The 13,910-nt window shown below is 49.3% G+C and overlaps 1 protein-coding gene and 1 non-coding gene across 7 annotated transcripts in view; one reads left to right on the top strand and one right to left on the bottom strand.

The window, feature by feature from the left end:
• CLEC16A (C-type lectin domain containing 16A) overlaps window positions 1–13,910 on the bottom strand; it is a 242,678-nt gene that overhangs the window by 173,858 nt on the left and 54,910 nt on the right. For 3 of the 6 annotated variants that reach the window (XM_040230421.1, XM_040230413.1, XM_040230447.1), the window contains one exon: window positions 282–513. In XM_040230421.1, the coding sequence (XP_040086355.1) occupies window positions 282–513 (232 nt within the window). The remainder of the gene's footprint in view (window positions 1–281; window positions 514–13,910) is intronic. The other 3 variants (XM_040230439.1, XM_040230431.1, XM_040230458.1) reach the window with 1 other exon arrangement.
• Window positions 3,245–3,316, top strand: TRNAG-GCC. Its single transcript has one exon. It is a non-coding gene; the product is annotated as a tRNA-Gly (tRNA).

Below are 13,910 nucleotides of genomic sequence, written 5' to 3'. Positions count from 1 at the left end.
GCACTGTTCTGAGCATGTTACGTGCATTAGCCCATTTCATTCTCTTAATAACAAAGTAAACACTCTCTTGGCAGATGGGAAACAGGGCAGGGGATAAGAGGAAAGGCCTTGCTCCAGGCTGCCCAGGCTTGTGTGGATCTGGCCACAGCTGTCGTCAAAAAGCAGGCTGTGCAGAGTAAGGGGCACAGGTGTCTGGAATGACAGGCGCACCCAGGGACACACATGCGGGACCAGACACAGAATGGCCCGGCGGGCAGGCTGGCGGTGGCGCGTGCACTCACCTTCATTCTCCCCACTCGTCTTGATGCCTTTTGAACCACCCTCTGTACCTTTAGCCTTCTCGGCGTCTTCCTGGGCATCCTCGGCAGGCCCTTTCTCCTCGTCTTCCTCCTCCCCAACGTTTTTGTAGTTGGGTCTCTTTTGCACCCGCCTCTTGCCCTTGTGCTTGTTCATCTCAAGGGACCGCTCTAGCGTCTCGGTGGGTTTAATGAAACACCGAATGCTCGGCTTGGCCTGGAAAGTTGAACCAAGACAATGGACAGATATGAACAGTGGGGTCTCACTGGCTCCTATGGAGCTGTCTGAGGGTTTCTGCCCCAAGAAATTCCCTTCAGTACAGCAAATTCTATGTCTTCGTTGATCATTACTGCTATTCAGTTCAGTTCAGTCGCTCAGTCGTGTCTGACTCTGCAACCCCATGAACCGCAGCACACCAGGCCTCCTGGTCCATCACCAACTCCTGGAGTCCACCCAAACCCATGTCCATTGAGTCGGTGATGCCATCCAATCATCTCATCCTCTGTCACCCCCTTCTCCTCCTGCCCTCAATCTTTCCCAGCATCAGGGTCTTTTCAAATGAGTCAGCTCTTCGCATCATCATTACTATTAAATAATCTAAACAATAGCACCAGCTACCATTTATTTATTGCCCACAGTCCCAAGTCACTGTGCCCTTGACCCACACCAGCTCCACGCTTCCCAAAGGTCAGAAACACACTTTTAATACTTTGGTGGTACTTTCTATGTGCCCAATGGTGTTTTAAGGGCTCTGAATACATTATCTCACTTAACAGTTTACAAAACCCCCAGAGAATAATAGTTATGCTCAGATGAGGAAATGGAAGTTCAGAGATGTTACATGACCCACCCAAGGCCACACAGCCAGGAGGTGACAGAGCTGGGATTCAAAACCACTTACCATCTGCACAATTTATGTCTTAACCACAGTGCACTGATGTCATTGTTAACTTTCAATTTAAATATATTTATTTTAAGAGGAACTATATATCACAACAGAAATGAAACACCATTGTGCCTTGCTAATATAAAAATAGAAAAGAAAAAGCAAGGTGAGTTGGATATAACCAGATTGCTGGCTCTCTTTAGAAGGGGAGCCTAACAGGTATGAGTGATGAGTTAAAGCTCATCCCCAAAGGAAACCTGCCCCCAAGGAAGAGGTTTTTCCCTAAAAAGTCCAAAGGTTTCTAAAAGAAAAGAAAAAGGCCTGTGTGTCACCACAGTTCATACCCTGCATTGTGAAAACCACAGCTGTGTCTCAATCCTTACAGCAACCATGAGATATAGAGATTATCAATCCCATTTTACAGATGAGAAAATGAGGCCCAGAAGGGCTAGGTGACTTGCCCAGTGTCACTCATTCACTGGCTGCAGAGTCAGAATCTGGGCTCTCGATTCTGTCAGAGCCCAATCCCAAAGCCCCAGGCTCTTCTAAAATAATAGTGCTTCACCAGGAGCTCAAACTCAAGTTTCCTGCTTCAGTTCAGTTCAGTTCAGTTGCTCAGTCGTGTCCGACTCTTTGCGACCCCATGAATCGCAACACACCAGGCCTCCCTGTCCATCACCAACTCCCGGGGTTCATTTAGACTCACGTCTATTGAGTCAGTGACGCCATCCAGCCATCTCATCCTCTGTCATCCCCTTCTCCTCCTGCCCCCAATCCTTCCCAGCATCAGAGTTTTTTCCAATGAGTCAACTCTTTGCATGAGGTGGCCAAAGTACTGGAGTTTCAGCTTTAGCATCATTCCTTCCAAAGAAATCCCAGGGCTGATCTCCTTCAGAATGGACTGGCTGGATCTCCTTGCAGTCCAAGGGACTCTCAAGAGTCTTCTCCAACACCACAGTTCAAAAGCATCAATTCTTCGGCGCTCAGCCTTCTTCACAGTCCAACTCTCACATCCATACATGACCACAGGAAAAACCATAGCCTTGTCCCTGCTTAGCACCCTTTAAATAGTATTTATATGCAAATGAACCAGGTCCAGAAAGGAGCAAGGATCAAAACTCGTTCCTCATCTGTTCAGGGCAGGATTCTGATTGAAGAGTTTTTCTCTCTGCAGGGTCCAGGTGATATCCAGACATCACTTTGTCATTGAAAAACACAAACGTTTGAAAGCAAACTTTTCCATTATCTTGATTCGGTCTATCCATCTGAATTTATCCCGGACAACTACCTACTGTCTTCTGGGGGCCACCGTACCCTGCCAATAAGTGGAATGTGCTCTAAGAACACAGATTAATTTCAATAATGCTCAAAACAAAACCTAATTGAAAGTTAAATTAGTATCCAAACCCAGACATTAATTTTTATTTACCTACTTTGGATTATTCATCCACAAAAACAGATAAAATTGAGACATGATTCAACTGTCCAGGAAGCCCAGATAGTGTGTTACAGATGCCAAGAACGGAGAGCCCAGAGACGGGAGTGTTCCAGGCGCGCACCTCTTGACAGACAGCATCCATCAGAGCCCACTTAGGATGCTGTGTGACGGAACGCAGCGCTGGATGCTCCTCACCCTTCTGGAAGGACTCAGACCTGGTAGGTTAGGGCCCTAAGATGAAGCGACTGCTTCCTCTGATTACCACTCACTCCCAGGGAATTGCACACTGCACAAAACTGAAGGTTGCAGAAACAGAAAAGTGAGACCCCACGCAGAGCAAACCACCACTCGGTCAGAAGCTTTGAGCGAAAATTCACATAGACGGATGCAGACAGCACTCCCTGAGCTCTGGGTGGACTCAGATGTCCAGGACAACCGGCCGCACTAGGAGAGGAGGAGTGGTGGATAAGGTCCAGGGCTGGTCAGGGTGCTGTGGACGCCAGCTGGAACCTTCGTGAGCAGTGAGGCCTCTCTCAGTTCCTGGCTCCTTGTCTAAACCATGGGGCAGTAATTCTGGCCTCCTGGAGCTAAAGGAAATCATGGATGGAAAGCTCCTTCAGGCTTCCTGGATGGCTCAGTGGTAAAGAACCTGCCTGCCAATGCAGGAGACACGGGTTCGATCCCCGATCCGGGAAGATCCCTCATGCCACAGAGCAAATAAGCCTGTGCACCACAACCACTGAGCCTGTGCTCTAGAGCCCGGGAACCGCAACTACTGAGCCCATGTGCAGCAGCTACCAAGTCCACGAGACAAGAGCTCCCCAAGAAGACACCGCAACGAGAAGCCTGCACACCGCAGCTAGAGAGTAGATGTTGCTCTTCGCAACTAGAGAAAAAGCCCATGCAGCGACGAAGATCCAGCACAGCCAAAAAAAAATTTTTTTTAAAAGTCATTGGAAGCAAAATATATTATTTTTTTAAAAAAAGAGAAAGCTCCTTCACAGCTTGGCCATGCAACAAGCAACCAACAGACAGACAGTTACCTTCCTGTTCCTGACTTCATGAAGGAAAAAAAAAAAAAAAAATCAACTCTGAAAATGAATTTAAAACTTTCCAAGGGATCTGTTTTTCTTGATGATCAGGTGTTGAGGAGGTAAGAGGGGGAAGAATGCTTACCAGGGAAATTTCAAACCTTTAAAACACAACCTACCCAGTAAGTAGCTGGAAATAACCTAAATGTCCATCAAAAGGGGATTGGTTGGGTAATTATGGTCTGTCTATAAAGTGGGAATCCACGTGGATATAAAAAGACTGAGGTCTTTTTATACCTAGATCTACTGATGCAGAAACAGCCTCTGGATAAAAAAAAATGCAAGAACTGGAAACAAAGCAGGGTCCCTTTTTAGGTAAAGCTTCATGATGGTGTAAACACAACTTTTCCTGGAAAGCTGCACAGGAATATATTAGAATTTCCTGTTTGGGGAAAGAAACAAGGTGGGACATGAACTTTAAGTTTTTCATTTCTGTATCTTTCTGTCTGGTTTGAAATTTCTAATCATGTATGCAAGTCCACTTTTGAAAATATTCAACAGGGATCATTTGGACATTGGAGTTGTAGATTTTATTTTCTTCTATATTTAAAAAGCCTGAGTTTTTTTTTGCTTAATAATTTAACAACATCAAGATCCCATAAGGGCTTCCCTGGCAGCTCAGTGGTAAAGAATTCGCCTGCTAATGCAGGAGACACAGGTTCGATCCCTGATCTGGGAAGACCCTCATGCCACAGAACAATGAAGCCTGTGTGTTATAACTATGGAGCCTGTTCTCCAGAGTCTGTGCTCCACAATAACTGAAGCCACCCCACTGAGAAGCCTGCACACCATAAAGAAAAAACCCATGCAGCAACAAAGATCCAGCAGTCAAAAATAAGTAAAATTATTTTAAATAAAAGATCCAATCATTACCATGTAGAAGCTGACAGTGGTTGGGAAGTGTGGGCGGGATTGGTATCATTCCTGCTGTTTCTCACAAGGACCTCTGGCTGTCAGGCCTCCCAGAAATCTTCATGTTCCACTGGACAACTCCAGATGACCTTTCTCCCAGAAAGCCCCTGAGAGAAGAGCTATCTCATGCCCCAGTGAGCTCTCCTCCTAAACCAGGTGTCTGGACCAGAGCAGGCCTTGACAGGCTGCTGAATGGTGGCCTGTACCAAACTACATCCAACGTGATGGGGAGATCAAGAAGAAAACAAGAAAGTTTGGGGTGGGTGGGTGAGGGTGGATGAAGAAAGGAGCCTAAGACCTCAGTAGCTGAACTTAGTGGAAGAGCCAGCACCAAGGGACCAACCAGAAGAAATGGGAAAGCCCCCATCAGAGTCAAAAATCAGAAGGCCTTTGGGTTTATCTTCCCATAAAGAAAGCACAGCATGCATGTCTCGGAGACAAGCCTCCTGCATACAAGGTCTACATTTCCCAAAGGCCAAAGGCTCAGGTTTCACTCACCCAGGGCTCACGAACCCAAGCAACAGAAAGAATGGAGTCAGGGGACCCTCCTTGCTGACTCCAAGACGCTGCCTGTACCCGAGTGGAGGATGCAGCAGGGGGGCTGTGGGCTCCGTGGCTGCACGTTTAGGCTGGCATCCGGGGTCAGAGGCAGCTGAAGGCCAGAAATGTGACTTCAAGGGTGACCTAGAGGTCTAAGTTCTCCTGAGAGCGTCTGCCCCCACCTGGTTAATGACACCTTCCACCAACCTGCCTGCTTGCGACCTTTGGTCCTTGCTTCAAAGTTAAATACTGGAGAAAAGTGACTCCCTCGGGGGTCAGTGATAACTAAGGCCTCTCAGGGGCTGTGGGATCTGAGAATAGGGTCTGCAAGCACAGCGAGAGGGTCAGGAGTAAGCACTGGAACCTGCAAGCCCCAGGCATCTGAGTGGAGAAGGAGAGGCAGAACCACTGATGCCACAGAGGGCCAACAGAGCATCCTCCACTAGGTCTGGGTGTGCCCCTTAGAAAGGCCCCAACACACCCCGCGCCAGAAAGAGCCCGACACACACCACACCAGCAAGACCCCGTTGTGATCAACCAATCAAGGATTCCATTTACAGTTAAAAAACTGCCGACTCAGAACATGTACACATACACCAGGTTTTCCTGAGCTGACAGATATTGACCAATGACAGTACACAGAGCAAGGTCTGGAAGGATACACAAACTGAAAACGGTGGTTCCTTTTCAGGAAGATACTGAGGTCGGGGGAACTTTCACTTTCTACTGTAGTCGCTTTTGTATCTTTCAGTTGTTTAGCAGTGCCATTAAAATGTAAAGAATACCTTTAAAGAACGTACCTAATGCCACCAAATTGTATACTTAAAAATGGTTCATCCATCGTAAATGGTACTTGCTGTAGGTATTTCACAATTGAATTGAAAAAAAAAAAAAAAAACAAACCAACTTTTTAAAAGGCACCTCTGGAAGTCAGAATGGTGATTTGTTGGTGGAAGGGGCAGGGGTGGGGGTGGGGGTGGGGGTGCTGGTTATAGACTGAGAAGGAGCTGCAGAGGACGTCAGGGGAGTTTTTCTCTTGACCTGAATCACAAGCTTCCCCCATGATCTGAAAGCAGAGCAGTCCTACGAAACCTTCTGTAAGCTAGGATGAAGCGAAGAAGCTTTTACCTTAGGACACACCTTGCTGACAGGCACACAGACTAAATGGGGATGAAGCACGGATGCTCACAGCCACAGCTCAAAGCTCCGGGCGTTGACCCTCAGGTGCTGATGGTGGTGGGGCTGCTTGGGAGGCGCACTGCTGCTGAACAGCTGCTGCAGAACCAGTGTGCACCTTGTTTTCCCTTTTCACCTTTTGTCTAAAAGTGAAAAGCCTCTTTGGGCTCCTTTCAGTCTTTTGTAGCGAGGACTCTGGTTAGAGAGAGGCAAACTTTCCAAAAGCGAGGGCACCTGTACACATGAATGTAACCACTGGTCCAAAGCCATCAAGCAGTACAGCAAAGGTCACTGCACTTTTAGGCACTTTACTCATGTTATTTCTCAATTTAAAAACTGTTTACTGAGAGGATTTCCAGTGAATTCAGATTATCGCAATGCCCTAAATACAAGTGAGGAGCAAATTAGATGATGTGGGCAGCTGGCTTCACGGCAGTCTCCAGCGGTGACTTAAGCCCTTAAGTCTTAAGCCCTGACGAAACCCCGGGCACTGGGCTAGAAGCTCACAGTCCAGCCAGGAGTTGTGATGTATTGCTGAGAGTGCCACAAGGACGGACACAAAACAGAGCACACTGTGGGCATGGAGGAAGGGGTGGGGAACCGTGCCAGGACAGGGGCAGGTGGGCGGGGTGGGGGTGGTTACTGGAGAGGCCTTTGTGGAGAAGGAAGTGACCAGTCCGAGGCTTGTTAGCAGTTTACTGGAACACTCGGGAGGAGAGGAGAATGTTGGGCAGGGTGGCTCTGAGCTCTGGGCAGTCACCTTTATTTCTGTCAAGGCCAGGGCCACCTGGAGCTGGTGTGCCGGTGACGGTGGCGGTGCCCGGGGGCACAGTCTGCTGGGCCAGCTCCTAGGCGGCAGCCGCTGGCCGGCCAGGTGGCCTCTCCAGCTAGCAGTTCATAGGATGCTCATGTCCTGGGAACAGGTGGCGGGGCCCCTGCCTTGGCACAGACAACCTGCTGAGCGGGGTGTTCTGGGGCTCCTCAGTGATGGAGGAGGGCGGGGAGGAGGCAGCACGGGGACAAGAGGCAGGCCAGGGAAGAAATCTGACTGAGGAGGAAAGGCGCGGGAAAGAGGCTAGAGGCTGGAAGGGGCAGGTAAGGGAAAGGGTGGGTGACATGGCCTAGAATTCTGTCTGGATCTGTGGGAGCAGTTATCGTGGTCAAGCTGAGAGGGGAACCTCCAGGCTCTCCCGGGCCTAGCCCGCTCACCTTCTGAGGAAGCAACTAGCATCCTTCTGTTCAAACAGCTCTGCTAAGGGACTTGGGAACCAGGAGACAGATTTGCCCCCCCAAAAAGGAGACAGGTCATGAGGACTAAGGAAAAAACCCACGAAACATGAGGGCAGACCTGAGCTCAGATCTCAGACCCACTTGTTGGCCAAGTGAGCCTCACCCAACAGGCCTCAGTTCCCGCGTCTGAAAAACAGGGACAGCAGCAGCTCCATCACATGCCGCCATCGGGCTGAAGCAATATGCTGAACACAAAAATGCCCGCCCGATTGCTGTCACAAAGGCACAAAAACGCCGGCAAGATGTCTGCCACAAAGAGGCACTCTAGAGATACTTATTCACCTTCCACCTCCTGGCAAATAGATCATTTGGATGGGAGAGCTGGTAGGGGAGGGGGGTCTAGCTTTTCAAAACCAATCAAACTAGTAACTTTGTTTGCTGGCTTCCTGGTTTGTGAGTGGTTTAGACTCAGCTCCCTAAAGAGCTCCTGGGCCCCTCCTAGGCCTCCAGCCTCCGGGGCTGGGCCTGCAGGATGTTCAGCACAAAGGCAGGGTGAGATCCACAGGGCACTAGAGTGGTCAGAGCCCTACCCACTGGCCCACACACCCTACCTGCGGCCTTCTCCCCTTTGGGCCTCGGTTTCCACATGCATCAAACGAGCCTCATGTTGACACTTTTCCCACAGGGCTCCTGTGAGGTGCCTAGGGGTAGCAGCACGCTTTCTTGTTTTATGTATTTTTTTCAGGTAATAATAACCATTACTAACACCCAGTGACCATAGGAAGCCATGCCCAGCGATGCTCTGGGCACTTGACATATACTGATGGACTCCTTTATCCTCCAAATAACATAGGTGGGGAGGGGGCTGCCGAGGGGAGGGGCTTGCTCCAGGTCACCGCTCTTGAGAGGCAATGCCAGGGTTTGTACCTGGGAAGTGTAGCTTCAGCACCGCCCCCCATCACATGCTCAACCATCCTGCTGCCAAGCTCAAGCGTCCAGCCCTACCCACAAGCACCAGCAGAGCCTTGCAGTGTGGGGTCAGCCTCTCAAAAGGTGGATGTAAAGACCCTGTCGTGCCCGAGTCACACTGCCCAGAGGAGCAGGCAGCCCTGCCTGGGACAGTCCACACATCACATCACTTTTCAGGTGGCCCTCTGACCCAACGGGCATTAGGGATGCACGCGCTTAGTCGCTTAGTCATGCCCGACCCATTGTGACCCCATGAACTGTAGCCCACCAGGCTCCAGGCAAGAGTACTGGAGTGGGTTGCCATTTCCTTCTCCAGGGGATCTTCCTGATCCAGGGATCAAACCTGCATCTCCTGGGTCTCTTGCACTGGCAGGTGGATTCTTTACCTCTGAGCTACCAGGGAAGCCACACAACGTGCAATTTTTCCCATTTTTGTCTCAGATGCACAGAGCTCCAAATGTCATGGCAGGTTGGGTGGGGAGAGTTCACGGTGACTCGGGTTTATGTCCACCGTAACCAACAGCACATGGCTTTGCAGCCAGCTGCATAGGAAGCAGGGTCGCTCATTGCCACCAAGCAGCCCTACACTCATTCCAGAATGAGGTGATCAGCAAGCAAACGTCTTCAATTCCGGGGTGATGTATGGGTGTGTGTGTTACATGCCAAACCCTGAGTGACCTGGGCTGCTGAGCCAAAGCCCACACACACGTCCAGAATGTATAACTGCGGCGACATCAGCGAGGCGACTGGGCAGCACAGCCGAGCTTAAAGGGGAAAATAAAACCCGAGGCGGGTGAAACATGAAGGGCCACTTCCATTAATAAGAGGAGCCTGGCTTTCTTCCCCACCATCGGCCAATTATCAGTGAGTGTCGCAGCAGCTGAGGCATCACCCAAAACAGGGACACACACACACCCACACCCACCCACCCCCCACCGCCCCAGTATTGGCCTCTGTGGGAACCAGCTGGTCATGTTGAGATGGTGCTGGGACTACTTAGAAAGCAACCTCAGGGTGCTGAGCATTCCCCAGCCCCCTACCCTGACCAACTTCTCTGTCTCTCTCAACCAAGCACTCACTGCCTAGTCTGGCCCTCTGATGCTGCGTCTGGCACTCCATGAAGAACTAATAAATGCTTGTAGCGTGAATTAATCCAAAGATATTAATCCCAAGATATTTATGATTAAAGAGGCATGTTCAACACTCATGCAAAATAAAATATCTTATCATCTGGTGAAACAGTGATAAACCAAGCACTTGGCTGGTATTTCTTTAGGAGGAATGTTTGACTACATATTGTTAAAAAATAATGAATTGTGAAATAGTGGTGACTCTCAGTCACCTGAAGCATTCGGCCCAGAACCCTAATCTCATGCTAAACCAGAGACCATCACTGCAAATGGTGGCAGGAGAGCCGGAAGCAGAAGAAGCCTGGGGGCTTGAGGCTGGACGCTTGCAATCGCCTGTCAACAAACCGTTGAGCACCCAGAAAGGGAAGTAACCAGGGGGCCTTGTTCTCATCGACATGCAGCCCCCCAGCCTCCATGTGAATGAAGCACAGACATCCCCACCCCAGCAAAACCCAGTTTCTTGGATGGAGGACTCTGGCGCTGACCAGGATGGGATTTCCTTGCTCATTAGAGAAGTGGTGCTTGCATCCCTGTTGAGATGGGTTATTTCAAGATAACTGCCAAACACCATGCACTCCCAGCTTAGGATGTTCCCACTTCCTTCAGTGTAAACTCCCGAGTGCTCCAATGGCTTGAAAGGTGCATCTGCTTCGGACCCTCATTCCCCACCCCACACCTCACCCCCATCACACTCTGCCTCACCATGCTGCTCTCTGCTGTTCCTGACACGCCAGGCACACTCCTGCCTCAGGGCCTTTGCACTGGCTGTGCTTTCTGGCCCAAAAGCTCTTCCTCCAGACTTCTCCATGACCCACTCCCTCATTTCCTTAAAATCTGTACTCCCCTGTCACCTTCCCCTTGAGGCTACCCTAAGGAGAGGTGCGCCCCTCAGCCCCAGGGCACATCCCCTCCCTTCTCTGCTTCACTGCAGCTGCTTTTCTTGAGTTTGTCTCACATCCGTAGACGTTCTTTGTTGTTGTTCAGTCACTCAGTCGTGTCCAATTGAGACCCCACAGACTGCAGCACACCAGGCTTCCCTGTCCTTCACCATCTCCCAGAGCTTACTCAAACTCACGTCCACTGAGTTGGTGATGCCATCCAACCATCTCATCTTCTGCCGCCCCCTTTTCCTCCTGCCTTCAGTCTTTCCTAGAATCAGAATCTTTTCCAACGAGTCAGCTTTTTACATCAGGTGGCCAAAGTATTGGAGCTTCAGCTACAGTCCTCCCAGTGAATACCGAGGGTTGATTTCCTTTAGGATTGACTGGTTTGAGCTTGCTTTCCAAGGGACTCACCAGAGTCTTCTCTGCTCTGTTGTTCACTATAGTTTCATGGTTCCTCTCTCTCCTCCCACTACAAGAGAAGCTCCCAGAGGTTAGGGGGTCTTTGTTTTGTTCCTGGTGTCTCTCCAGTGCCTAGAACAGTGGCTGGCACACACCCAGTAATTATGTTTTGAATAGATGAATAAGCAACTTGAATCCAGCTTCATGAGCTCAGAATCTAGTTAAAAAACTCAAATGCCCAAAGGAACTTGGCTGCTGATAAACACGAAAGCGGCTGCGAGCCGGTGCACTTAAGCGTAGGCGGCTACGAGCCGGAGCACTTAAGCATGGCCGAGAGGAGCTAACCCACGTCCGAGGTCAGGGGCAGCGGCCTAGAGTGCCAGGCTGCGACGGTGCAGGAACAGCCGAGAGGAGCTACCCTGCATCCGAGGTTGGGGTGGCAGCTGAGAGGAGCTACCCTGCGACCGAGGTCAGTGGCGGCCGGGAGGAGACACCCTGCGTCCGAGGTCGGGGCGGCGGCTGAGAGGAGCTACCCCGCATCCGAGGTCAGTGGCGGCCTGGAGGAGACACCCCACGTCCGAGGTCAGGGGCGGCAGCCGGGAGGAGCTATCCCGTGTCCGAGGCCAGGGCCGGCGGCCAGGAGGAGCAACCCGAGGAGCCTTGTCTGCGCAGGCACAGGAGGGCCTAGAGGAGCTATCCCACGTTGAAGGTCAGGAACAGCGGTGGTAAGGAGATACCCCTCGTCCAAGGTAAGGAGCAGCGGCTGTGCCTTGCTGGAGCAGCCCTGAAGAGATACCCCACGCCCAAGGTAAGAGAACCCAAGTAAGATGGGTGTTGCAAGAGGGCATCAGAGGGCAGACACACTGAAACCATACTCACAGAAAACTAGTCAGTCTAATCACACTAGGACCACAGCCTTGTGTAACTCAATGAAGCCAAGCCATGCTTGCGGGGCAACCCAAGATGGGCGGGTCATGGTGGAGAGGTCTGACAGAATGTGGTCCACTGGAGAAGGGAATGGCAAGCCACTTCAGTATTCTTGCCTTGAGAACCTCATGAACAGTATGAAAAGGCAAAATGATAGGACCAAAAGAGGAACTCCCCAGGTCATTAGGTGCCCAATATGCTACTGGAGATCAGTGGAGAAATAACTCCAGAAAGAATGAAGGGATGGAGCCAAAGCAAAAACAATACCCAGTTGTGGATGTGACTGGTGATAGAAGCAAGATCCGATGCTGTAAAGAGCAATATTGCATAGGAACCTGGAATGTCAGGTCCATGAATCAAGGCAAATTGGAAGTGGTCAAACAAGAGATTGCAAGGGTGAACGTTGACATTCTAGGAATCAGCAAACTAAAATGGACTAGAATGGGTGAATTTAACTCAGATGACCATTATATCTACTACTGCGGGCAGGAATCCCTCAGAAGAAATGGAGTAGCCATCATGGTCAACAAGAGGGTCCAAAATGCAGTACTTGGATGCAATCTCAAAAACGACAGAATGATCTCTGTTCATCTCCAAGGCAAACCATTCAATATCACAGTTATCCAAGTCTATGCCCCAACCAGTAACGCTGAAGAACCTGAAGTTGAACGGTTCTATGAAGACCTACAAGACCTTTTAGAACTAACATCCAAAAGAGATGTCCTTTTCATTATAGGGGACTGGAATGCAAAAGTAGCAAGAAACACCTGGAGTAACAGGCAAATTTGGCCTTGGAATGCAGAATGAAGCAGGGCAAAGACTAATAGAATTTTGCCAAGAAAATGCACTGGTCATAGCAAACACGCTCTTCCAACAACACAAGAGAAGACTCTACACATGGACATCACCAGATGGTCAACACCGAAATCAGACTGATTATATTCTTCGCAGACAAAGATGGAGAAGCGCTATATAGTCAACAAAAACAAGACCAGGAGCTGACTGTGGCTCAGATCATGAACTCCTTATTACCAAATTCAGACTCAAATTGAAAAAAGTAGGGAAAACCGCTAGACCATTCAGGTATGACCTAAATCAAATCCCTTATGATTATACAGTGGAAGTGAAAAATAGGTTTAAGGGCCTAGATCTGATAGATAGAGTGCCTGATGAACTATGGAATGAGGTTCGTGCCATTGTACAGGAGACAGGGATCAAGACCATCCCCATGGAAAAGAAATGCAAAAAAGCAAAATGGCTGTTTGGGGAGGCCTTACAAATAGCTGTGAAAAGAAGAGAGGCGAAAAGCAAAGGAGAAAAGGAAAGATATAAGCATCTAAATGCAGAATTCCAAAGAATAGCAAGAAGAGATAAGAAAGCCTTCTTCAGCGATCAAGGCAAAGAAATAGAGGAAAAGAACAGAATGGGAAAGACTAGAGATCTCTTCAAGAAAATTAGAGATAGCAAGGGAACATTTCATGCAAAGATGGGCTTGAAAAAGGACAGAAATGGTATGGACCTAACAGAAGCAGAAGATACTAAGAAGAGGTGGCAAGAATACACAGAAGAACTGTACAAAAAAAGATCTTCATGACCCAGATAAATGATGATGTGATCACTAATCTAGAGCCAGACATCTTGGAATCTGAAGTCAAGTGGGCCTTTGAAAGCATCACTACGAACAAAGCTAGTGGAGGTGATGGCATCCCAGTTGAGCTTTTTCAAATCCTGAAAGATGATGCTGTGAAAGTGCTGCACTCAAGATGCCAGCAAATTTGGAAAACTCAGCAGTGCCCACAGGACTGGAAAAGGTCAGTTTTCATTCCAATCCCAAAGAAAGGCAATGCCAAATAATGCTCAAACTACCGCACAGTTGCACTCATCTCACATGCTAGTAAAGTAATGCTCAAAATTCTCCAAGCCAGGCTTCAGCAATACGTGAACTGTGAACTCCCTGATGTTCAAGCTGGTTTTAGAAAAGGCAGAGGAACCAGAGATCAAATTGCCAACATCCGCTGGATCATGGAAAAA

This window comes from Oryx dammah, unplaced genomic scaffold, assembly GCF_014754425.2.
Source record: "Oryx dammah isolate SB20612 unplaced genomic scaffold, SCBI_Odam_1.1 HiC_scaffold_2, whole genome shotgun sequence".
Taxonomy (NCBI): domain Eukaryota; kingdom Metazoa; phylum Chordata; class Mammalia; order Artiodactyla; family Bovidae; genus Oryx; species Oryx dammah.
Note: the sequence above shows the minus strand (reverse complement) of the source record. Positions and strands in the feature narration are given on the sequence as shown.